Genomic DNA, 25,579 nt, shown 5'->3' on the forward strand with positions numbered 1-25,579 from the left:
AGTCCATTTGCTATGTCTGCATCTTTATTCTTGCCCTGCCCCTAGGTTCTTCATAACCATTTTTTTTGATTCCATATATATGTGATAGCATACGGTATTTGTTTTTCTTTCTGACTGAGGGACGTATGACAGACTCTAGGTCTGTATGACAGACTCTAGGTCCATCCACCTCACTACAAATAACTCAATTTTGTTTCTTTTTATGGCTGAGTAATATTCCATTGTACATATGTGCCACATCTTCTTTACCCATTCACCTGTACATGGACACTTAGGTTGCTTCCATGACCTGGCTACTGTAAACAGTGCTGCAATGAACAGTGGGGTGCATGTATCTTTTTGAATTATGGTTTTCTCTGGGTATATACCCAGTAGTATGATTGCTGGGTCATATGGTAATTCTATTTTTAGTTCTTTAAGGAACCTCCATACTGTTCTCCAGAGTGGCTGTATCAATTTACATTCCCACCAACAGTGCAAGAGGGTTCCCCTTTCTCCACACCCTCTCCAGCATTTGTTGTTTGCAGATTTTCTGATGATGGCCATTCTAACTGCTGTGAGGTGATACCTCATTGTAGTTTTGATTTGCATTTCTCTAATAATTAGTGATGTTGAGCAGCTTTTCACGTGCTTCTTGGCCATTTGTATGTCTTCTTTGGAGAAATGTCTATTTAGGCCTTCTGCCCATTTCTTGATTGGGTTGTTTGTTTTTTTAATATTGAGCTGCAAGAGCTGTTTATATATTTTGGAGATTAATCCTTTGTCCGTTGACTTGTTTGCAAATATTTTCTCCCATTCTGAGGGTTGTCTTTTTGTCTTGTTTGTAGGTTTCTTTTCAAAAGCTTTTAAGTTTCATTAGGTCCCATTTGTTAATTTTTGTTTTTATTTCCATTACTCTAGGAGGTGGATCAGAAAAGATCTTGCTGTGATTTATGTCAAAGAGTGTTCTTACTATGTTTTCAACTAAGACTTTTATAGTGTCTGGTCTTACATTTAGGTCTCTAATCCACTTTGAGTGTATTTTTTGTGTATGGTGTTAGAGTGTTCTAATTTCATTCTTTTACATGTAGCTGTCCAGTTTTCCCAGCACCACTTGTTGAAGAGACAGTCTTTTCTCCATTGTGTATCCTTGCCTCCTTTGTCATAGATTAGTTGACCATAGGGGCGTGGGTTTATCTCTGGGCTTTCTATCCTGTTGCATTGATCTATATTTCTGTTCTTGTACCAGTCCCATCCTGTCTTGATTACTGTAGCTTTGTAGTACAGTGTGAAGTCGTGGAGTCTGATTCCTCCAGCTCCGTTTCTTTCCCTCAAGACTGCTTTGGCTATTCGGGATCTTCTGTGTCTCCATACAAATTTAAAAACTTTTTTGTTCTAGTTCTGTAAAAAATGCCACTGGTAATTTGATAGGGATTGCATTGAATCTGTAGACTGCTTTGGGTAGTATAGTCATTTTCACAATATTGATTCTTCCAATCCGAGAACATGGTATAGTTCTCCATCTGTTTGTGTCATCTTTGATTTCTTTCATCAGTGTCTTATAATTTTCTGTGTACAGGTCTTTTACCTCCTTAAGTAGGTGTATTCCTAGGTATTTTATTCTTTTTGTTGCAATGGTGAATGGGACTGTTTCCTTAATTTCTCTTTCTCATCTTTCATTGTTAGTGTATAGGAATGCAAGAGATTTCTGTGCATTAACTTTGTATCCTGCGGGGCTTCCCTGGTGGCGCAGTGGTTAAGAATCCGCCTGCCAATGCAGGGGACACAGATTCGAACCCTGGTCTGGTAAGATCCCACATGCCGCGGAGCAGCTACTCCCGTGCACTACAACTACTGAGCCTGTGCTCTAGAGCCCACGAGCCACAACTACTGAAGCCCACGTGCCTAGAGCCCATGCTCCACAACAAGATAAGCCACCGTAATAAGCCCACACACCGCAATGAAGAGTAGCCCCCTCTTGCCACAGCTAGAGAAAGCCCACGTGCAGCAATGAAGACCCAATGCAGCCAAAAATAAATTTTAAAAAATAATAAATAAATAAATTTTGTACTCTGCAACTTTACCAAATTCATTGATTAGCTCTAGTAGTTTTCTGGTGGTAGTTTAAGGATTCTCTGTGTATAGTGTCATGTCATCTGCAAACAGTGACAGTTTAACTTCTTTTCCAATTTGTATTCCTTTTATTTCTTTTTCTTCTCTGATTGCCATGGTTAGGACTTCCAAAACTATGTTAAATAAGAGTGGCGAGAGTGGACATCCTTGTCTTCTTCCCGATCTTAGAGGAAATGCTTTCAGTTTTTCACCATTGAGAATGATGTTTGCTGTGGGTTTGTTGTATATGCCCTTTTTACGTTGAGGTAGTTTCTATGTCCACTTTCTGGAGAGTTTCTGTCATACATGGGTGTTGAATTTTGTCAAAAGCTTTTTCTGTATCTATTAAGATGATCATATGGTTTTTATTCATAAATTTGTTAATATGGTGTATCACATGTATTGATTTGCGTATACTGAAGAATCGGTGTATCCCTGGGATAAATCCCACTTGATCATGGTGTATGATCCTTTTAATGTGTTGCTGGATTCTGTTTGCTAGTATTTTGTTGACGATTTTTGCATCTACAATCATCAGTGATATTGGTCTGTAATTTTCTTTTTTTGTTGTATCTTTGTCTGGTTTTGGTATCAGGGTGACAGTGGCCTCATAGAAGGAGTTTGGGAGTGTTCCTTCCTTCGCAATTTTTTGGAAGAGTTTGAGAAGCACGGGTGTTAGCTCTTCTCTAAATGTTTGATAGAATTCACCTGTGAAGCCATCTGGGCCTGGACTTTTGTTTGTTGGAAGATTTTTAATCACAGTTTCAATTTCATTACTTGTGATTGGCCTGTTCATATTTTCTATTTCTTCATGGTTCAGCCTTGGAAGGTTATACCTTTCTAAGAATTTGTCCATTTCTTCCAGGTTGTCCGTTTTATTGGCATAGAGTTGCTTGTAGTAGTCTCTTATGATGCTTTGTGTTTCTGAGGTGTCCGCTGTAACTTCTTTTTCCTTTCTAATTTTATTGAGTTGAGTCCTCTCCTTCTTTGTTTTGATGAGTCTGGAAAAAGGTTTATCAATTTTGTTTATCTTCTCAAAGAACCAGGTTTTAGTTTTATTGATCCTTGCTATCATTTCCTTTGTTTCTATTTCATTTATTTCTGCTCTGATCTTTATGATATCTTTCCTTCTACTAACTTTGCGTTTTGTTTCTTTTTCTTTCTCTAGTTCCTTTAGGTGGAAGGTTAGATTGTTTGAGACTTTTCTTGTTTCTTGAGGTAGGCTGGTATTGCTATAAACTTCCCTCTTAGAACTGCTTTTGCTGCATCCCATAGGTTTTTGATCGTCGTGTTTTCGTTGTAATCTGTCTGTAGGTATTTTTTTATTTCCTCTGATTTCTTCAGTGATCTCTTGCTTATTTAGTAATGTATTGTTTAGCCTCCATGTGTTTGTGTTATTTATGCTTTTTTCCTTGTAATTGATTTCTAATCTCATAGCATTGTGGTCAGAAAAGATACTGGATATGATTTCAATTTTCTTAAATTTACTGAGGCTTCCTTTGTGACCCAAGATGTGATCTATCCTGGAGAATGTTCTGTGCGCACTTGAGAAGAAAGCGTAACGTGCTGTTTTTGGATGGAATGTCCTATAAATATCAATTAAATCTATCTGGTGTATTGTGTCATTTAAAGCTTCTGTTTCCTTATTAATTTTCTGTCTGGATGATATGTTCATTGGTGTAAGTGAGGTGTTAAAGTCCCCCACCATTATTGTGTTACTGTCGATTTCCTGTTTTACAGGTGTTAGCAGTTGCCTTATGTATTGAGGTGCCCCTCTGTTGGGTGCATAAATATTTACAACTGTTATATCTTCTTCTTGGATTGATCCCTTGATCATGATGTAGTGTCCTTCCTTGTCTCTTGTAGCATTCTTTATTTTAAAGTCTATTTTGTCGGATACGAGTATAGCTACTCCAGGTTTCTTTTGATTTCCATTTGCATGGAATATCTTTTTCCATCCCCTCACTTTCAGTCTGTGTGTGTCCCTAGGTCTGAAGTGGGTCTCTTGTAGACAACATATATATGGGTCTTGTTTTTGTATCCATTCAGCGAGCATGTGTCTTTTGGTTGGAGCATTTAATCCACTCATGTTTAAGGTAATTATCGATATGTATGTTCCTATAACCATTTTCTTAATTGTTATGGGTTTGTTTTTGTAGGTCCCATTCTTCTCTTGTGTTTCCCACTTAGTGAAGTTCCTTTAGCATTTGTTGTAGAGCTTGTTTGGTGGTGCTGAATTCTCTTCGCTTTTGCTTGTCTGTAAAGCTTTTGATTTCTCCATCGAATCTGAATGAGGTCCTTGCCAGGTAGAGTAATCTTGGTTGTAGGTTCTTCCCTTTCATCACTTTAAATATATCATGCTACTCCCTTCTGGCTTGTAGAGTTTCTTCTGAGAAATCAGCTGTTAACCTTACAGGAGTTTCCTTATATGTTATTTGTCGTTTTCGCCTTATGATTTCAATAATTTTTGTCTTTAATTTTTGTCTATTTGATTACTATATGTCTTGGTGTGTTTCCCTTGGGTTTATCCTGCCTGAGACTCTCTGTGCTTCCTGGACGTGGGTGGCTATTTCCTTTCCCATATTAGGGAAGTTTTTGACTATAATCTCTTCAAATATTTTCTTGGGTCCTTTCTCTCTCTCTTCTCCTTCTGGGACCCCTTTAATGCGAATGTTGTTGCATTTAATGTTGTCCCAGATGTCTCTTAGACTGTCTTCATTTCTTTTCGTTCTTTTTTCTTTATTCTGTTCTGCAGCAGTGAACTCCACCATTTTGTCTTCCAGGTCACTTATCCGTTCTTCTGCCTCAGTTATTCTGGTATTGATTCCTTCTAGTGTATTTTTCATTTCAGTTACTGTACTGTTCATCTCTGTTTGTTTGTTATTTAATTCTTCTAGGTGTTTGTTCTTTAATTCTTCTAGGTCTCTGTTAAACATTTCTTGCATCTTCTCCATCTTTGCCTCCATTCTTTTTCCAAGGTCCTGGGTCATCTTCACTATCATTATTCTGAATTCTTTTTCTGGAAGGTTGCCTATCGCCACTTCATTTAGTTGTTTTTCTGGGGTTTATCTTGTCCCCTCATCTGGTACAAAGTCCTCTGCCTTTTCATTTTGTCTATCTTTCCGTGAACGTGGTTTTCCTTCCACAGGCTGCAAAACTGTAGTTCTTCTTGCTTCTGCTGTCTGCCCTCTATGTGAACAATTATTATATGAATAATTGTGAACAACTATGCTTTCATGGTGATGTCACCTGCTAGCTGTGATGGGCTGGGAAACACCCCCACCTGCCGCCTCCACAGCCGAATCATTACTGAATCTAAAGTGCTCAGAGATTAAAATGGTGATGAATTACTTGCCTTTTGCTTTTGGGCTTATAAAAAAGTTGTTAAAGTAATAAACTGTAAATCCTACTCTTCAGCATAGGGAGAAGAGGGGAAACGAATTGAGATATTAACATCAGACAAAGTAGACTTCACAGCAAAGAAAACGACCAGGGATACAGAGAGATGTTACATAATAATGAAAGGGTCAGTTCCTATGAAGATATAATAATCCTGAATGTGTGTGCACCTAACAAGAGGAAAAGGGATGCAGACATAGGGCCTAGAACAGAACAGAGACCAGAAGTAGATCCACACACATATGACAAATTGACCTTTGACAAAGGTCTAAACACAAAGGGAGAAAGAACAGTCTTTTTAATAAATGGTATTGGAACAAATGAACATCCATATGCAAGAAAATGAATCTGAATCTAAATCCCACATCTTACACAACGTTAACTCAAAATGGATCACAGATCTAAATGTAAAATGTAAACCTATAAAACTTCTGTAAGAAAACATAGAAGATGGGACTTCCCTGGTGGCGCAGTTGTTAAGAATCTGCCTGCCAATGCAGGGGATACGGGTTTGAGCCCTGGTCCAGGAAGATCCCACATGCCACAGAGCAACTAAGCCCATGCGGCACAACTACTGAGCCCGTGCTCTAGGGCGCGCGAGCCACAACTACTGAGCCCACGTGCCACAACTACCGCAGGCCACGTGCCTACAGCCTGTGCCCTGCAACAAAGAGAAGCCACCGCAATGAGAAGCCCGCACATCACAACAATGAGCAGCCCCCGCTCGCCACAACTAGAGATAGCCTGTGCACAGCAACGACGACCCAAGGCAGCCAAAAATAGATAAATAAAATAATTTTTAAAAGAAAGAAAACATAGAAGAAAAATCTTCATGACTTAAAATTAGGCAAAATTAGCCATGACACCAAAAGCACCATCCATAGAAGAAAAATCGATAAACTGGACTTTATCAAAATTAAAACCTTTTTCTCTGTGAAAGACACTTAAGAGATAAAAAGACAAGCTATAGACTGGGAGAAACTATTTGCGAGTCACATGTTCAACAAGGGAATTGTATCCAGCATATGGAAAGAACTCTCAAAACTCAACAGTAAGAAAACAACTTATTTAAAAATTGGTTGAAAAAAAACTTGAAAAGGGCTTCCCTGTTGGCACATTGGTTAAGAATCTGTCTGCCAATGAAGGGGACACGAGTTCGAGCCCTAGTCCAGGAAGATCCCACATGCCATGGAGCAACTAAGCCAGTGCGCCACAACTACTGAGCCTGCACTCTAGGGCCTGTGAGCCACAACTACTGAAGCCCGCATGCCTAGAGCCCATGCTCCACAACAAGAGAAGCCACTGCAACAAGAAGCACGTGCACTGCAACAAAGAGTAGCCCCTGCTCGCCACAGAGAAAGCCCGTGTGCAGCAATGAAGACCCAACGCAGCCAAAAATAGATAAATAAAAATTTTTTTAAAAGGCCAACATCATTAGCTATTAAGGAAATGCACATTAAAACCACTGTGAGATAGCACTACCTACCTACTGAAATGGCTAAAATAAAAAAATACTGCCAAACCACATGATCATTTCAACAGATGCAGAAAAAGCATTTGATAAAATTCAACATCTATTCATGTTAAAAACTCTTACCGAAGTGGGTATAGAGGGAACATATCTCAACATAATAAAAGCTATTTATGACAAACCCACAGCCAACATAAGACTCAATGGTGAAAACCTGAAAGCCTTCCCACTAAAATCTGGAACAAGAGAAGGATGCCCGCTCTCACTTCTCTTCAACATAGTATTGGAAGTCCTAGCCACAGCAGTCAGACAAGAAAAAGAAATAAAAGGTATCCAAATTGGAAGGGAAGAGGTAAAACTGTCATTATATGCAGATAACATGATACTATATATAGAAAACCCTTAAGACTCCACACAAAAACTAGTAGAACTAATAAACGAATTCAGCAAGGTGGCAGGATACAAGATTAACCAACAGAAATCTTTTGCATTTCTTTACACAAACAATGAAATATCAGAAAGGGAAAGTAAAAAACAACCCCTTTTAAAATCACATAAAAAAATATCTAGGGGGCTTCCCTGGTGTCGCAGTAGTTGAGAGTCCGCCTGCTGATGCAGAAGACGCAGGTTCGTGCCCCGGACCGGGAGGATCCCACATGCTGCGGAGTGGCTGGGCCCGTGGGCCATGGCCACTGAGCCTGTGCATCCGGAGCCTGTGCTCCGCAGCGGGAGAGGCCACAGCAGTGAGAGGCCCGCGTACCGCAAGAAAATAATAATAATAAAAAATATCTAGGAATAAACCTGACCAAGGAGGTGAAAGACTTATGTGCTGAGAACTATAAAACATTGATTAAGGAAATTACAGATGATTCAAAGAAATGGAAAGATATCCCATGCTCCTGGATTGGAAGAATATTGTTAAAATGGCCATACTCCCCAAAGCAATCTACAGATTAAATGCGATCACTATCAAATTATCCATGACCTTTTTCACAGAACTAGAACAAATAATCCTAAAATTTATGTGGAACTATAAAAGACCTAGAATTGCCAAAATAAGCCTGAGGAAAAAGAACAAAGCTGGAGGTATAACCTGCCCTGATTTCAGACTATACTACAAAGCTACAGTAATCAAAACAACATGGTACTGGCACAAAAACAGACATATGGATCAATGAAACAGAATAGACAGCCCAGAAATAAATCCACACACCTATGATCAATTAATCTTCGGCAAAGGAGGCAAGAATATACAATGGAGAAAAGACAATCTCGTCAGCGAGTGGTGCTGGGCAAGCTGGACAGTCACATATAAATCAATGAAGTTAGAACACTCCCTCACACCATACACAAAAATAAACTCAAAATGGCTTAAAGACTTAAATATAAAACATGACACCATAAAAATCCTAGAAGAGAACACAGGCAAAACATTCTCTGACATAAATGTAAGAATGTTTTCTTAGATCAGTCTCCCAAGACAAGAGCAATAAAAGCAAATATAACAAATGGAACCAAATCAAACTTACAAGCTTTTGCACAGCAAAGGAAACCATAAACAAAATGAAAAGACAACCTACGGAATGGGAGAAAATATTTGCAAATGATGCAACTGACAAGGGCTTAATTTCTAAAATATACTAACAGCTCATACAACTCAATAACAAAAAAACAAACAACCCAATCAAAAAATGGGCAGAAGACCTAAAGAGGCATTTCTCCAAAGAAGACATACAGATAGCCAACAGACACATGAAAAGATACTCAACATTGCTAATTATTAAAATCAAAACTAGGGACTTCCCTGGTGGCACAGTGGTTAAGAATCCGCCTGCCAATGCAGGGGACACAGGTTTGAGCCCTGGTCTGGGAAGACCCCACATGACGCAGAGCAACTAAGCCCGTGTGCCACAACAACTGAGCCTGCGCTCTACAGCCCGTGAGCCACAACTACTGAAGCCTGCATTCCTAGAGCCCGTGCTCGCAACAAGAGAACCCACTGCAACAAGAAGCTCACACACTGTCACAAAGAGTAGCTCCTACTCAGTGCAGCTAGAGAATGCCTGAGCACAGCAATGAAGACCCAACACAGCCAAAAATAAATTAATTAAAACAAAATCAAAACTACAATGAGGTATCACCTCATACCAGTCAGAATGGCCATCATCAAAGTCTACAAATAACAAATGCCAGAGAGGGTGTGGAGAAAAAGGAACCGTCCTACACTGTTGGTGGGAATGTAAACTGGTACAGCCACTATGGAAAACAGTATGGATGTTCCTTAAAAAACTAGAAAGAGAGCTACCGTGTGATCCAGCAATCCCACTCCTGGGCATATGTCTGGAGAAAACTGTAATTTGAAAAGATACATTCACCCCAATGTTCACAGCAGCACTACTTACAATAGCCAAGACGTGGAAGCAACCTAAATGTCCATCAACAGATGAATGGATAAAGAAGATGAGTGATGTATATGTGTGTGTGTGTGTGTGTGTGTGTGTGTGTGTATACACAGACAATGGAATACTACTCTCCCATAAAAAAGAATGAAATAATGCCATTTGCAGCAACATGGATGGACTTAGAGATTATCATACTAAGTAAGTCAGAAGAGAAAGACAAATACCATATATCACTTGCATGTGGAATCTAAAATATGATACAAATGAACTTGTTTACAAAATAGAAACAGACTCACAGACATAGAAAATAAACTTATGGTTACCAGAGGGAAAAGGAGGTGGGGAGGGATAAATTAGGAGTTTGGAATAAGCAGATACAAACTACTATATATATAATAGATAAACAACAAGGTCCTATTGTATAGCACAGGGAACTATATTCAATATCCTGTAATAAACCATAATGGAAAAGAATATAAAAAAGAATATGTATATATATAACTGAATCACTTTGCTGTACACCAGAAACACAACATTGTAAATCAAGTATACTTCAATAAATAAATAAATGAAAATTTAAAGTATAGAAAAACTAATGCCAATACTGTTAACAGGGGCATAGAGCCACTTGAATCCTCACACACTGTTGGTGGGAATGCAAAATAGTGCTGCCATTCTAGAAAAGAGTTTGGTGATTTCTAATGAAGTTAAACAGACACTTAACCTATGACCCAGCAAACCTGCTCCTAGGTATTTACCCTAGAGAAATGCAAACCTCTACACGCATGTTTAAAGCAGCTCGATCCATAACTGCCAGAAACTGTAAATAACTCAAATTTCCTTCAACGGGTGAATGGATAAACACACTGTGATATGTCCATATAATGAATACTACTCGGCAATGAAAAAGAACAAACTACTGATACACACGACAACTTGGATGAATCTCGGGGGCATTATACTAAGTGAAAGAAGCCACTCTCAAAGGTTACATACCATATGATTCCACTTACATGACAATCTTGAAAAGACAAAACTATAGTGACATGGAACAAATCGGCGGTTTCTAGAGATTAGGGTTGGGTGGGATGTGTGACTATAAAGAGGCAGCAGGAGGGAGATTTTTTAGTCGAAGGAACTGCTTTGTATTTTGATTATGGTGGTGGTTACGTGACTCTATACACGTTTTAAAATTCATAGAACTGTAGTCTTTCTTTAGGAAACTCTGAAGAAGCATGAATCTTGGGAATGATTCAAACAGGTGGTAAATCCTCATTTTTGCTTTATAAGTAGAAAAGTGGGTAAAACAGGGAAGCTGCTTCAAGCATAGGAAATGGCTTATCCCTAGATTCAGAGATGAGATGGGTGAAACAGAGAATGGTAAACTCAAAGGACAGAGGTGAAGTTTAAGGAGGCAGAAGTTAGGGCAGTGAATTTCAGTGAGGGTAACGGTACAGTGGTACAAGATGACCGAAGAAGACAGTGTACATGGCTCCCTAGGGTGGTGGGTGTGTAGTTTAAAAACATATATTCAATGTTAAAATTATCAACCTGAAAAATAAAGATAATAAAAGCTTAAGTCTTCGTCATATATGCTCAAGAAACAACACTTATACAATCTTCTTGGTTGGTGGCAATACCAAGATGATACTGAGAGCAATCAGGGGATGGGGAGGATTAACAACAGAAGAGAGCAGCGATGTTGAAAAGGTGGCATCCACTGCTCCTAAGAGGGCGTGTGCATGTGAGAGGAGGGGCAGGTAAGGGCTGCAATGTGGATGCTGACCCAGAACAGCGGAACACTTAAGGACTTAGAAAACAGGTTGAAACAAAACTAGATAGAATTCGACAAGAATTTATTTATTGGGCTTACGTGTTCAATAAATGTCTGCTTAACTAATTTTAGTAGCAATCACTCCCACACATTTGAGATGACTCAGCTCTCTTTACACATACACTCCCACTCCCAGGGCCCCAACAACTCTTTAAACAGAACCTCTTCTCTTTTTTCCAAATCACCCCGCCACTCCCCCATCCCAGCAGCTACCCTTTGACCCAGCCACATCTTGCCCCAGTATTTAGGTACAAGAAATTTCAACTATACAACACTGCCTGCAAGTTTTAACAACGAACGACCTACGAACAGCATGTGAGTGGATACCAAAAAATCAAGGCTATGTTAATGGAAGTAGAGTTTTCAGAACAAGGGAAATGAGCGTCTCACTGAACTGCCAGCCTGGCAGAGCACACGTGGCATACTGTCACTGCCAAACACCATGTTTGAAAAGGGATATTCCCTACCTGGAACATACCCAGAGGTTGATCAGGGCTATGAAGAGGCTGAGAGCCACAGCTCATGAAGGGAGAATAGGGTGTTTAGAGAAGATTTAAGGGAGAGCAAGTTAGCATCTTCAAATTGCTGAAAGGCTGTCCTCTGAAAGAGGGATTTGATTTTTTTGGCTATTCAACTCAAGTCAGATTTCAACTCAACATAAGAGCTTCCTAACATTTAGAATTTTCCAAATAGAATGGACAGGGTTGTAGGTAATGTGAGCTCAGTCTCTGGTATTATTTGTGCAGAAGGTCCCCGAAGGCCGTTCCTCAAGGGAGGCACGGAACATAATGCAGTGTTTAAGGCCACAGCCCCCACACTGTGTAAGATACACCTGGGTTCAAATCTGCTTTGCCACTTATTAGCTATGTGATCTTGAGCGAATTACTTAACTTCTCTGGCCCTTGGTTTCCTTTTGTATAAAAAGAAGGGTTCGAAGCAGACTGGAGACCATGGGTCGGGACCCCTCGGGCTCTTTATTTCATCCCTATTCTAATGGAAACCACTGTTGCCTCTGCCTATCCAGTAACTGTTACCTCTTTTCTGGTAATGGCCTATAATTTCCCCTGCTCTGATTCAGTGTGGTTCTGGGGAGGGGAGGCAGGGTTGATCCCATAACTGCCTGACCCCTGGCCACAGCCCCAGCCGCAGGGAAGGACGTGTGACCCAGCCTGGCCAATCTAGGCACAGTTCAGGGATGTGCACACGACCCAAGCTGGACCAACTGAGAGCCATTCACAGTCAGGACTTTCTCTGGGGGCACTATAGGAAAAGCTTTCTTTCTACAGAGGGCACCAATCTGAAAGACTATAACCTGGAGCTGCCAAGGGACCACTTCTGCCACCACTTGAGATGAGCCTGCCAGAGAATAAAGCCCACTCTTAGTCAAACAGGGCCAAGTCATACAAAGAGGTATACTTGATCATTTGAGCTCCTAAATCCAGCCATGCCTGAATCTAGCCCAGTCCCTTGGGATTTTCAGTTATTTGAGCAATAAATTCTCTTTTGTGCTTAAAGGCCATTTGAGGTGGGTTTGTGTCAGTTACATCTGAAAGAATCCTGACAGATACAACTACAAATGCCTATTAACTAGCCACAGTGAACTAGATACCGTAAAAACATTTGATGCTATTAAAGAAATCTAAGATTGAGGCAATATTAAGGCAAAATACATAAGCTAGATGGTAGCACCAAACTACTTAATTTAACATTCTGCAGTTCAATTTCTAGCTGGAGGGCACACAGATGGATGCTGTCATCTACTCACCAAAAACGGCACAGAGAGGATAGATTCCTTCTTCCCCTCCCTCCGTCCCAAAAGAAAATCGGAATAGCTCCTTACTGATCTCTCTTTCTCTAGTACTGCTTTCCTTCCAATCCATCCTCCACTAAGGGAGGTCACTGAAAGACCCAGAATCTCAAGCCTTCACTGCCCTGCTCAGAATTCTCCGACCCTACAAGATAGAACCGAAGTCCCTCGGGCAGCCATACAAGGCTCATCATGTGCCAGCTCTTCCTCTCACATCCCGCCTCATCACCCGTCGCTCCCTCCCTAGCTCCCCAGAAAACCCCAATTAGTATTTCCTGCACATGCTCTGCTCTCGCACTTCTGGGCCTGTGCACACACTCTTCTCCCCGCCTGTAATGCTCTCCAGCAAACGCCTCTCCTTCACATGCTCCCTCCTCCATGAAGCCTTCCTGAAGCTCCCTTTCCTATGCTCCAAGGGACAGAGGTCAGAGGCCTCCAGCTAACTCCTACCCTTAGACCTCTTTCCTTTGGATTAAGAATCGCTAAGTGCATCCCACCAACTTGCTCAGTTCCAAGGGAGGAATAAACTGTACAATTATTCAAATGCAATGCCCAAAAGAAACTAGGATAAAAGTTGAAAATACATGATTACTCCCCCAGGCCCCTGTTCCCTACCGCCCCTGTGCTGGTAAAGCAAAAAATAGAATGTGAGAATTTCTATTACAAAAACTCCGAAAACTGGTTAAATTCATTTGCTGTATGGGAATTTTGTTCTAGCAACTGTTTGAAATGTTAAAGGAGATGGGGAAGGGCAATGCCTTGGACTTGGGAGAGGTTTTTTAAAGTGGGAATGACAGCAGCATTGGTTTTAAAATGACTGCATCTGTAATTGAGACTACTGGTTGTGTGAGTAACCTTTCTTTTTTCCATTACTTATTTATTATTTACTTTTTAATAGATTTATTTAATTTATTTATTTTTAGCTGCGTTGGGTCTTCATTGCTGCACGCGGGCTTTCTCTAGTTGCGGCGAGCGGGGGCTACTCTTTGCTGCGGTGTGCAGGCTTCTCGCTGCGGTGGCTTCTCTTGTTGCAGAGCACAGGCTGTAGGTACACGGGCTTCAGTAGCTGTGGATCGTGGGCTCTAGAGCGCAGGCTCAGCAGTTGTGGCGCACGGGCCTCAGTAGTTGTGGCTTGCGGGCTCTAGAGCGCAGGCTCAGTATTTGTGGCTCATGGGCCCAGCCGCTCCGCGGCACGTGGGATCTTCCCGGACCGGGGCTCGAACCCGTGTCCCCTGCATCGGCAGGCGGACTCTCAACCACTGCACCACCAGGGAAGCCCCTTTTCCATTAGTTTAAAAGATAGGTTTTGGGCTTCCCTGGTGGTGCAGTGGTTGAGAGTCCGCCTGCCGATGCAGGGGACACGGGTTCGAGCCCCGGTCCGGGAAGATCCCACGTGCCGCGGAGCGGCTGGGCCCGTGAGCCATGGCTGCTGAGCCTGCGCGTCCGGAGCCTGTGCTCCGCAATGGGAGAGGCCACAACAGTGAGAGGCCCGCGCACCGCAAAAAAAAAAAAAAAATAGGTTTTGCATAATTTGATATGTAAACCTCAAGCTTTCAGAGAATAATGTTGAAAATTTAAGCTCTAACATGCAGCAGCCTCATGCTTTCCCTAAGGAGATCACAGGTGTGCAATTTTCACTTGCAAATGATGTCTTCTTCTAAATTGCTGCCGATTAGATTTCCCCCTCTGGGTTCACAAATAAAGCACAGGCTGCAAGCTGCCCTGGGCTGACGCATCTGTATCATCTCATACGGCTGAGTGATGGCTTACAGGGAAACAAACTGGGTCGGAGGCCAAGCGCTGCAGGCATGCACTTCATTTTAGCTGTGTTCTAGCTTCACTCCAGATCCCAGTGCTCATCTTAAAACTTTCAAACTTCACAGAAACCATTCTGGGCCCCTTAGCTACGATCAAATGTGCAAATGACTTTACCACTCTTTTAGGAGATTTTAGTTCTTTGACTCTCTTGCCAATTCCTTAGCTTGAGTTATCAGTCCTTAGCCTGGGTTGTGGAAACTTACAGAACACATTCAAACTCAGTAGGGCTGTCAGAATCCTCCCGGCCACGCCTGAAGTCAGAGGTATCAAGGGATTACTGGGTGCCACACTAGTAACCTTTCACCTGAACAGGAAAATTGCAAATGTCACCGTTCGATATTTTCAATGACTTTTATTCCATCAGGTTCGGGTTCAGAGCATGGTGGCATCACACCTGTCACTCTGCCTCTGGGCTCTCCGGGAGTCCATAGATGGGCTTTGTGGGGGCAGGGAGCTGGAGGTCCTTAGACTCCTGGAACTTTTATGTGAGCATTTTTCCCAGGAGAAGATAAGATATTCAGCCATCATCAAATTCTCAAATGGGTCTGTAACCCATCTGATTAAGGAACACTTCTCTAAATGTACTTTATTAACATTATGTTCTCCCTATTATGAGGCAGATGTGATATTTACTTCACTCTATTAGTGAATAACTTTATTTCACAGCAATCTGGTATGTCTAAAGTATTTACCTCTACTCTTTGGCCTGTTTCCAACAAGACGGAGCACTTATCACGGGGCTGTCAGCTCACCAAAAGGATGACCTTGAAAAAGGTCCCCTCAACTCCCTTGGCTGGAATTCTTCAACTGTAAAAGGAGATTAGGTGATCTACATGACCTTTTGGATCCCTGCGAAACTTGGGAGAGATTTCCCTCGTACGGGTCTATTATGGTCCTTTATTTGTAAATGGAAGATTCAAGGACTTTTTTCATTGAATTACTCTAATGTTTTTATCTGGCACTAAAATATTTAAAGGCCGTCCTGAAAAGAGCACAGCAAAAGCCCCCCTCCTGGCTGCACCTAAAAAGAACTGAAGTGGGAGATGGCAGAAGGCAGGGCTGGGGTTGATACTAGGTTATCTATCAAGTGCTCTCTTTCTCGAATCTTCGACACACAGACCAGACAACCATCTGTCAGACAGTCCCTTTCTGACTATGGACGAAAAATGTCATTTCTGCCCTTTTTGGACTCAGTGCTGCCCGGAATGCTTGTGTATGCCCTGGCCCACAACTGTTCTCATTCCCATCTTGACTATTAAATAAATTCCTGCTAGATTAAACTGAACTAAGGACAACGGATAGGTTGCAGCAACTTTGGCCCAGTCTCTTTTTATGGACATACAATTAGGTTCTAAGAACCCCCAAATGATGGCTGTATGGTAGAGGTGTGATGAATAATACCAAGAGCAGTGGTCATTTGTTAACTGCACGTACTACAGCACATAGACTATGTGGCTTAAGCATTTTATTTCATTCATTTATTCATTCAATCAACAACTGTTTTTAAAATCTCTACAACTGCCAGACACTAAGCGCTAAGGACAAAATGGTAATTAAAAAGAAATCCTTGGTCCTGTGCAGCGGACTTTACAGCCTAGCGGGAATTCATTCATTTTAAGTCACACAAATAGATGTAAAACTCCAACTCGGTTAAGGGCAGCAAAGGGAGTGTGTGTCATGCTGTGAGGGCATCAAGGAGGGAGGGGAGGGGGGCTCCCCTGGTGGAGCCGGGGTGGAACGGAGGTTAAGATGTTACCCAGAGTGAGGGTGCAGCAGGAGGGCATACCTGCTTTGGAGAAGACCACTTTGGCTGCAGTCAGGAGAAATACCGGGAGGGGACTGAGAGTGGCTGCAGAGAGACGACAGGCTGGGAAGCTAGTACCGGGGTAGAGACTGGCAAGGTTGGCAGCTTAGACAAGGAGCGCGGTGACGGCAGAGCGGAGCAGAAGCAGCAGGTGGATTCGAGAGAGGTTCAGGAGATAGAATCAGCAGAGCTTGGTGATGGAATAGATCCAGGTGGGAAAGGAAGAAAGAAGGGGCCAAAAAGACTCCTGGGTTGCTGACTTGGGGCTCCAAATGGGTGGTGGTACCCAGATTTGTTGGGAAAGATCAAGAGTTTGCTGTTGGGCATGAGAGATTGGGGGTGGTTTTCTCTCATTTTCTCCCTCCTGGTATGGCTCTTGACAAAGAAGCCACGTTTTCAAGTCAGCTGAGCCAGCTGTTAAGCATTTACCAGCACACCACTGATGATGAGTGAGAAGCTGGTGAGCTAGGCTGCAGCTGGACTGCAAAGTTTGATAGAACTCTGCATTTTATTCTAGGAGTGACGAAAGCCATGGCAAGTTGTAGGCAGGAGAGCAGTGTAGTCTGGTGCCTGATGTAAGGTCGCTTACTGCTGGGGAGGAGGGGCCAAGAGTGGAAGCAAGGAACTCATCAGGAGGCTAGAGGGGCAGTCCAGGCATGAGATGATGGTGGCCTGGACTCGGGTGGGGGCAGTGGACAGGGATAGAAGTGGGTGGAGCGCAGAGAGACTTTGGTGATCTAATTCATTAGGACATTCTCTCACTTTTTGGTGGGGCATGAGGGAAAAGAAGAAATCCAAGCTGACTCCTGGGTTACTCCTAGACTATGTTTATTAATATGGCCTTCATTTTTACAACTTAATAAAATGTCGAACATATAGGAAAGCAGAGAGAACAATATAACCAATACCCATCACTCAGATCCAACAAATGAAAGCATCCCACCATGAAGAACGGTACAAATTCCTTCCTTTTTTAAAAAAGAAATAAAATGTTACAGATAAAGTTGAAGGCTGTTTTTCCTTTATTAATATGGTAAGTTATATTAATAGATTTTCTTAAAGAAACTTTCCTGGTGTTACTGAGATAAACTTTACTTGATTATGCTGTATTTTTAATACATTGCTGGCTTCATTTTATTAATAATTTACTTTATATTTTTGCATCAATATTTATAAGTGAATTTCCTCCATAAATAATATTTCTCATTACGTCTTGTTTGACTATGGTATCTTGGGATATTGGCCACATAAAAGGAGTTGGTAGTTATCCCTCTTTATCTTTTATCTGAAACAGTTTATTTAAGATAGGGGTTATCTGTTAATCTCTTGCCCCTCTCTCACTGCATTGTAGTCACCACGCAAAAACCCAAGCTCTGGTTAAATCTGACTCTTTGCCTACCACTGGGGGTGCACCTACCTGCGCAGCTGGAAAAAAAAAAAACACAGCCATACTGGTTGAACTTGCTTGAAATTAATGACCTTTAATGCTGTCCAACAATCATACTAGAAATCCCTGGACCATCCATTCCCTTCTTCTCCTAAAGGACAATTTCAAACCTTCTCCCCTCTCCTCAAACCTCTGATAACTCCTCTCCAACCCCACTCTCGGCTAATGACGGTGCCTTGTGTTTCACTGAGAAAGCAGAAGCAATCAAAAGAGAACAGTGAGCCTGCGTACCCTGCCTTCCCTCTTGTTTTGATGAATAAACTATCTCTGCTCCAGTAATTCCCACTCTCACTCTTGCAGTATCAGTTTTTCCCTATCTACTGGATCATTTCTACCAGATATATAATTTCTCAAATAAACCCCTCTCAAGCTCACATCTCCACCCTACCACTGCTCTCCTTTACAGCAGACTCTTGAAAAGAATCGTTTCAATGCAATCTTTAGCTCTTGTTCTTCCCTTCTCGAGCTCCCCTCAACCAATTTCTGCCTCTAATACTCACATAAACTGCATGACAAGATCACCAACAACTTCCACACCGCTAAATCTAATGGTCACTTCTCAGTCTTGTTGCTACTTGTCTTTGACCCATTATTAGCCTTTCCCCCATCTGATACTCCTCCTTGAATCACTTTCCTCACTTGGCTTCTAGGATGACAACCACCCTTGGCTGGTTTTCCTCCTTCCTCATCTGCTGCTTCTCAGTCTCCCTTGGTGTTCCCTCCTCATCTTCCGGACCTCTCCATTTTTGGAAAGCTCCTCTTTAAATGTCATCTCTTCTCTGTTTAACTCACTCCTGTGATCTCATCCAGTCTCATTATCTTTCATTACATATATGTGTACCAACAGCTCCAAGGTTTTCATCTCCAGCCCTAACCTCTCCCCTGACTTCTACACTCATATATTCAACTGCCTATTTACCATTTCCACTTGGATGTCTAATGGTCACCTCGAAATTAATAAAACTCCTTATCTTCCCCCAGAAACTTGCTCCTCCACAAGCTTCCCCATCTCAGTAAAAGGCAATTCCATCCTACCAGTTACTCAAGCCAAAAATCTTGGAGTCATTCTTGACTTTTTTCCATACATCGTACACTCAGTCCACCAGTAAAACTTGTCTCTACCTATGAAATTTTCCCCAAACTCAACCATTCCTATCTGTCTCCACTACAACCACCCTTGTCTGAGCCATCATGCTCCAATTGCAGAAGCTTCCTTAACTGGTCACCCTGTTGTGCATCTTGACACCTTATATTCCATGCAGCCGGTGGAGTGATTCTTTTCAAACATCATTCAGATGATGCCACTCATCTGCTCAAAGCCCTCTCATGGCTTCCCTTCCCACTCAGAATAAAAGCCAAATTCCTTAGCCTTCAAAGATGAATGAATAAACCTCTAAATGTTCCTTGGTCCTAGTCTATAAACTCATCTTGGACTAGGAGTTTTTTCACTCATTCAATTTTCTTTAATGGTTATAGTCTAATTAGGATGTAATTTTTTCTTGCTTTAACACTGATAACATTTATCTAGAAAACTGTCATTTACGTTTTCAAATTTACTGCCCAAAATTGTTCATAGTATTTTTCCATTTTCTCCTAATATTGTCTATTTGTCCCTTTTCCCCTCCCCCCATCAACCCTGACAGAAGTTTGCCTTTTTATTAGTCTTTTTAAAAAACTAGCTTCTGATTTTGTCAATCTTTATTATTTGTTTTATATTACATTAATTGTTGGTCTTGTCTTTATTATTTCCTTTCATCTATTTCCTTGGGTATACTCTGTTGTCCTTTTCTCAACTTGAGTTCATTAATTTGTAAATCTTTCTTCTTTTCTTATACATTTCAGGATATAAACTTCTCTTCACATCCCACTTTAGCTATATTCCATAAATTGGTATTTGGAATGCCTTTCTTTTTATTCAGTTCTAAATATTTTATAATTTCTTCTTAGATCCATGACATCATGTGTGTACATATATATGTGTGTATATATTCATGACGTACATATCCATTATCTGTTTAAATATATTTAGAAGTGGGCTTAGTAGGATTCCAAACATATTTGGCGGGGGGTGGGGGGGCGTTAGCAGTCATTGTTTATTGCTCTCTAATTTTCTTGCATTTTGGTCAAAAAATGTGGTATGCATAAAGTTGACTCTTCAGTATTTTTTGAGGTTTCCTTTATACCCTAATTTGTCATCAATTTTTGAAAAATATACTTTGCAAGGTTGAAACAAATAAGTATTTTCTACTGGTTGGGCACAGAATTCTACGTATGTATACTTGATCAAGTTTGTTTCTTATGGAAGTGTTCAAATTTTCTATGTCCTAATTATTTCTCTGCTTTATTAGTATCTGAGAGAAGGGTATTTAAAAACTCCCACTATGGTTATGGATTTGTTAACAATTAAGTCAAGTTTTTCTTTATACATTTTGAAGCTATGTTGTTAGTATTCTGTGGGTTTAAAACTGCTCTATTTTTTTTGGTGAATTATCCTTTTATCATCTAGTAATAACATTTCTTAATCCCTAATAGAATTCTTTTAAATTTCAAAAGCTTATCTGTCTGATGTTAGTATCAATATAATTACTCCAACTTTTTTTTGGTTAGCATTTGCCTAGTATATCTTGTCTCACTAATTACTTTCAAACTTTCAGTATCCTCTGTTTTAGGTTTGTCTCTTATAGATCACATATATCTTTAAAATTTTTTAAAAATTAATTTCCATTATCTAGTTAATTTAAAATTTTACATCTATTGTGATTGCCTTTTTATTAGTCTTTTTAAAAAACTGGCTTTTGGTTTTGTCAATCTTTATTATTTAGCAGTAAGTACATTTGGCAAATGACTAATGGAAAAAATTCTCTTTCACAGACACAGGAAAAGGAATTAGTTGATATGCTAGCTGATCTGAACAAAGTATTGCCTCTAACAAAAGAATAACTACGAGTTTGGTATATTTAACACTGATTTCTAACAAGTGAAATCAATGTAACTTGATGTCAACTTAAAAAGCTCAACATCACTAATCATCAGAGAAATGCAAATCAAAACCACAATGAGATACCACCTCACACCTGTCAGAACGGCCATCACCAAAAAGACCACAAATAACATGTTGGTGAGGATGTGGAGAAAAGGGAACCCCAGCACACTGCTGGTTGGAATGTAAATTGGTGCGGCCACTACAGAAAAGAGTATGGACCTCAAAAAACTAAAATCAGAACTACCATATGATCCAGCAATTCCACTCCTGGGTATATATCCAAAGAAAACAAAAACACTAATTTGAAAAGATACATGCACCCCAATGTTCATAGCAGCATTACTTACAATAGCCAAGATATGGAAGCAACCTAAATGTCCATCAACAGATGAACAGATAAAGAAGATGTGGTGTATATATACAATGGAATACTACTCGACCATAAAAAAGAATGAAATTCTGCCATTTGCAACAACATGGATGGACCTAGAGGGTATTAGGCTTAGTGAAATAAGTCAGACAGAGAAAGACAAATACTGTGCTTTATCACTTATATGTGGAATCTAAAAAATAAAGCAAACAAATATAACAAAACAGAAACAGACTCACAGATATGGAGAACAAATTAGTGATTACCAGTGGGGAGAGGGAAGGGGGGAGGGACAAGATAGGGGTAGGGGACTAAGAGGTACAAACTACTATGTATAAAATCAAGAAGCTACAAGAATATATTGTACAGCATGGGGAAATATAGCCCTTATTTTATAATAACTTCCAATGGAATATAACCTATAAAACTATTGAATCACCAAGTTATACACCTGAAACTAATATGGTAAATCAACTATACTTTAAAAAAAACCCAACAAATCAGAAAGAGGTCAGCCTTGTACCAGTTGACAATGAAAACTACCTCATGAACATCTGCACCTATCTACAGGAGATGGGAAATATAGTATAAACTTTAGAAACCACTCATTCAGAGTCCAGCTCATTCATTTTTTATTGTGGAAAAATATGCATAACATCAAATTTCTCATTCATTCTTACACAGTGGATAGGTGACCTGCCTAAGATCACTCAGAAAAGATGACCAGGCCCTAAATGGGTTAGGGCTCTACAACTGTGAAAACTAGCTGTTGGGGTGGGATGGGTGCGAGGTGGGGGAAAGTGGGAAGGAGTGATTCTGCATGTGCAGACTCACGGGATTTTCCAACAGAACCGTACTTGGAGTGTTCTGGTTAACCAGAAAAGCTTGACTATGCAGTCAGGAAGGGAAAAACAGGGCAAACATGAGGGCTTCTCACAAACTACCCCCAAAATAAATACAACTAAAGGCTCAGACAACTTTTTTTTAATCATTAAAATGTTGGAGAGGAAAGTCCAATGCTGCAGATTTGCTTTAATGGGAAGACAATTCTTTTGCTCCTGAGGGAAGGTAAGCTTGGATCAATAGCTGGGTCATTAGGATGGCTCAGAGTCTGCAGAACATATTTCATCAACAAGGACTTAAGGGTACTTTTCATGTGCCTGGAGCACTACTTGATGCAAAAGGAATGAAACTGATGAGGTCTCTGTGCTTAAGGATCTCACAGAATCCATGAGGAGACATAATTATGTTCAAAGACCAGAAAGCAATTAGTAGCTGTATCAAGGCCTTCAGGAAAAAGAGCATCCTGGGCCAGGGTGGTGAGGCGAGGACTTGTGGCCTGGATATGTGTGGCCTATATCAAAATCATAACACCATCAACAGCACTATTTGCTAACTGCCTACTGGGGCGGGGGGCAGGCAACATACTGGGCAGTAATCACAGGTGTTTACATCCTCATTTTACAGATAAGGGCATAGTCTCAGAGAGGCTGGGAAACGGTTACACCTGTAGTTGAAGGACGAGCTAGAGATTCAAACCCAGGTGTGACACAAGAACCAAGCTTGATCAGTTCTCCTTAAAGCCCCTTCCATCACAGTAATGAAGGGCCAGGATTTTCAACTTGGATTTTTAAAACACTTTGTAGAAGTAATTATAATATATTCCAAAGAGGAAGGCAAAAAAAAAAAAAAATCACCCCCACTTGCCTGCCTACTTCTTCTTCAGTTCTTAGCTTGAACATCGTCTCTTCCAGGACTCCTCCCTGCTCCCCAAACTGGGCTAAGCTCCCAAAATAAGAACCACAGTCCTTCATGTGCAATTTCAAAAGCCAATATGCTCTGAAAATTTAAAGCGTTTTCATAATTTTGCAGCAAGCTCGTTTGGTAGCAAAAGGTGACCTGATGTTTAACTACTTTCAGTCTTTACTTTTCCTACTCAGTGTGAATCTTCATATTCCAATGTGGAAAATAATAATGTGTTTAAGGGTGCTGCCTAGACTTCACTGCAGTTACTAGAGAATATATATGTATATTACCTTCCTAAAATCCAAACACTGCTGACCTGCAAACCACATCTGACCCCAGGAGTTTCAGACAAGAGACTCTGGACCTATTCCCTACGCATAAATCTGACTGCACTACAATTATTTATTCTTCTTTGTAGGCCCAGCACCTGACAGAGTGACTTGCACATAATAGGTACACAATAAATATTTCCTGAATGAAGAAACAAGGCTGTGAAATTGGCTGTAGGGAAAAGGGTCAGTGGCTTGGGAGTGACCACGGCTCCCAACTTGAAGGCCAGGCCTCTACCCTGGAAGGCCACTTCCTTCTCTGACGTGGAGCTCCTATAAATAATTGCTGTTGATGGAGGGCAAGCAACATAGCTGTTGTCTTCACTAGGAATAAAAATAGTCCAGTGGCCTTACATGATGGGCCCAGACATAACTTTAGCCGGGTAATACAAAACAGGAGACATTCCATACCTCAGACTACATGGGCAGCTTCGAAGATCCCCTCCAACTTTGGGAGAAGACCTGCACTGGGTCTACCCCTGCTACCTGCAGTAACCTTTCTGGCCTGCAGTTTTCTCATCTGTAAAATGGCAGCCAGAGTAAGCCCTAAGACCCTCGCAGGTGGGTCTCTAACAAGATAATTCAAGGGCAGAATAGCAGCAGTCGCCACACACCCCGGAGTGGGATGCACACCTCAGGAGTTTCTTCACTCCCGTCTACTGTCCTCGCAGTCCAGAGCTCACCATCCTCATTCAGTGTGCTCTGTCCAACCTACACACACCTCCTTCCATCCAAAAGCAGCAGAGTCAATGCAGAAAGACGCATTTTGTACCCAGGGCGCCCAGGGGGCTCCTTCTATCTTCGATCCCAAACAGCGGTCAAAGAATCCTGTGCAGTGTAGCCGCACAGCCCTTGGGTCCCCTGACTCGTAAAGTGGACGGCGTGGGGAGTAACCATCGGCCAGCAAGGACCGGATTTAAAGAGGAAATTTCCTCTTAACTGCAAAGTCTCAGGACACGAGAGGGGGCTGGGTAGGAGAATAAGTGCCTCGAGATGGCAGTTCGGGGTGGTCCCTCCTTACCTGGTAACACAGGATTGTCTGCTGCACCAGCCGCGCGTATCCGTCTAAGCGGACCCCGGAATTGCTCCGGCTCCTCATCTCCGCGTTGCTCCGGGTCCTCGGCGTCCGATCTGCTACAAGGAGGTGGGACGCCCGGGCTGCGGCCGCCGAGCGGGCCCGGTTCCCAAGCACTCACAAGCCTCGGTCAGTTCTCGAGATGGAGCCCGGCGTTACGAGGTAGGGACTTTTTTAAACGACAGAACCAAACTATGATTGGAAAGCAAGCCAACTAGAGCTTCTTACTGCTGAGAGGCGCGGAGGAGGAGAAAGGGGCTGGCGCTATGGCTGCCCCGCCTTGACCAGGTCCGTAGCGCTCCCGACGCTCGCGGGTCTCTCGCGGCCCCGCGAGAGAAGTGGGGAACTGGGTTCCGGGCGTGGGGCGACGATGCCCCCGCCGAGCCTTTTTTGTCTTCGGGCTGTCGTGAGACGGCCTCGGGGCCGGCCGCGAACTCTATACGACCCGCCTGCCGCAGCAGACTCACAGCCCAGTCCCCGGGCGCGCCCCCGCGGCGGAACGGAACCCTCCGAGTCGCGGCCAGTGGGGGAAGAAAAACGAGGTGGCCCCCGAGAGCAGCGGGGAACTTGGCTCCGGGCGGGAACGTTTGCCTCTCTCAGCCCCTTACCTCCCTGCCGGCCGTCGACCTCAGCGGGGGCTGTTGAAATAGGTCCTTCCGTCGCGGGCATCTGGACGCCCCGGGCCCGCCCCCGGACCCGCCCCCGGCGCGGAGCCGAATCCGCGGAGCCGGGCCTGAGGCCCAGAACACGCCTAACACGCTCTGTCGCTGGCGGCCCCGCCCAGCCCTGAGATGCGCTTACAACCCCATCCCTGGCCTCGCCCTCTAGCACCGCCCCTAGATCCGCCGTCGCGGAGCAGAAAGCTCGCAGTTGCGGAGATAAAGGACTGACTCCGGGCGGGGGATAAGGCTTCCTTCCTAAGCGGCCGTGGGGAGGGCCGCGGAATGGGCTGCCAACCTTCGCCAGAGGTGGGAGAAATACGTCCGCCCACTGCGGCTGCCTG

The 25,579-nt window shown here is 42.2% G+C and overlaps 1 protein-coding gene across 2 annotated transcripts in view; it reads right to left on the minus strand.

Moving 5' to 3' along the window:
• Positions 1-24,600, minus strand: part of PHKA2 (phosphorylase kinase regulatory subunit alpha 2) — an 81,837-nt gene extending 57,237 nt beyond the window's left edge. For both annotated transcript variants that reach the window (XM_065901024.1, XM_065901023.1), the window contains exon 1: positions 24,523-24,600. In XM_065901024.1, the coding sequence (XP_065757096.1) occupies positions 24,523-24,600 (78 nt within the window). The remainder of the gene's footprint in view (positions 1-24,522) is intronic.
• Between the last annotated feature and the right edge of the window lie 979 nt (positions 24,601-25,579).

This window comes from Phocoena phocoena, chromosome X (assembly GCF_963924675.1).
Source record: "Phocoena phocoena chromosome X, mPhoPho1.1, whole genome shotgun sequence".
NCBI classification, from domain to species: Eukaryota; Metazoa; Chordata; class Mammalia; order Artiodactyla; family Phocoenidae; genus Phocoena; species Phocoena phocoena.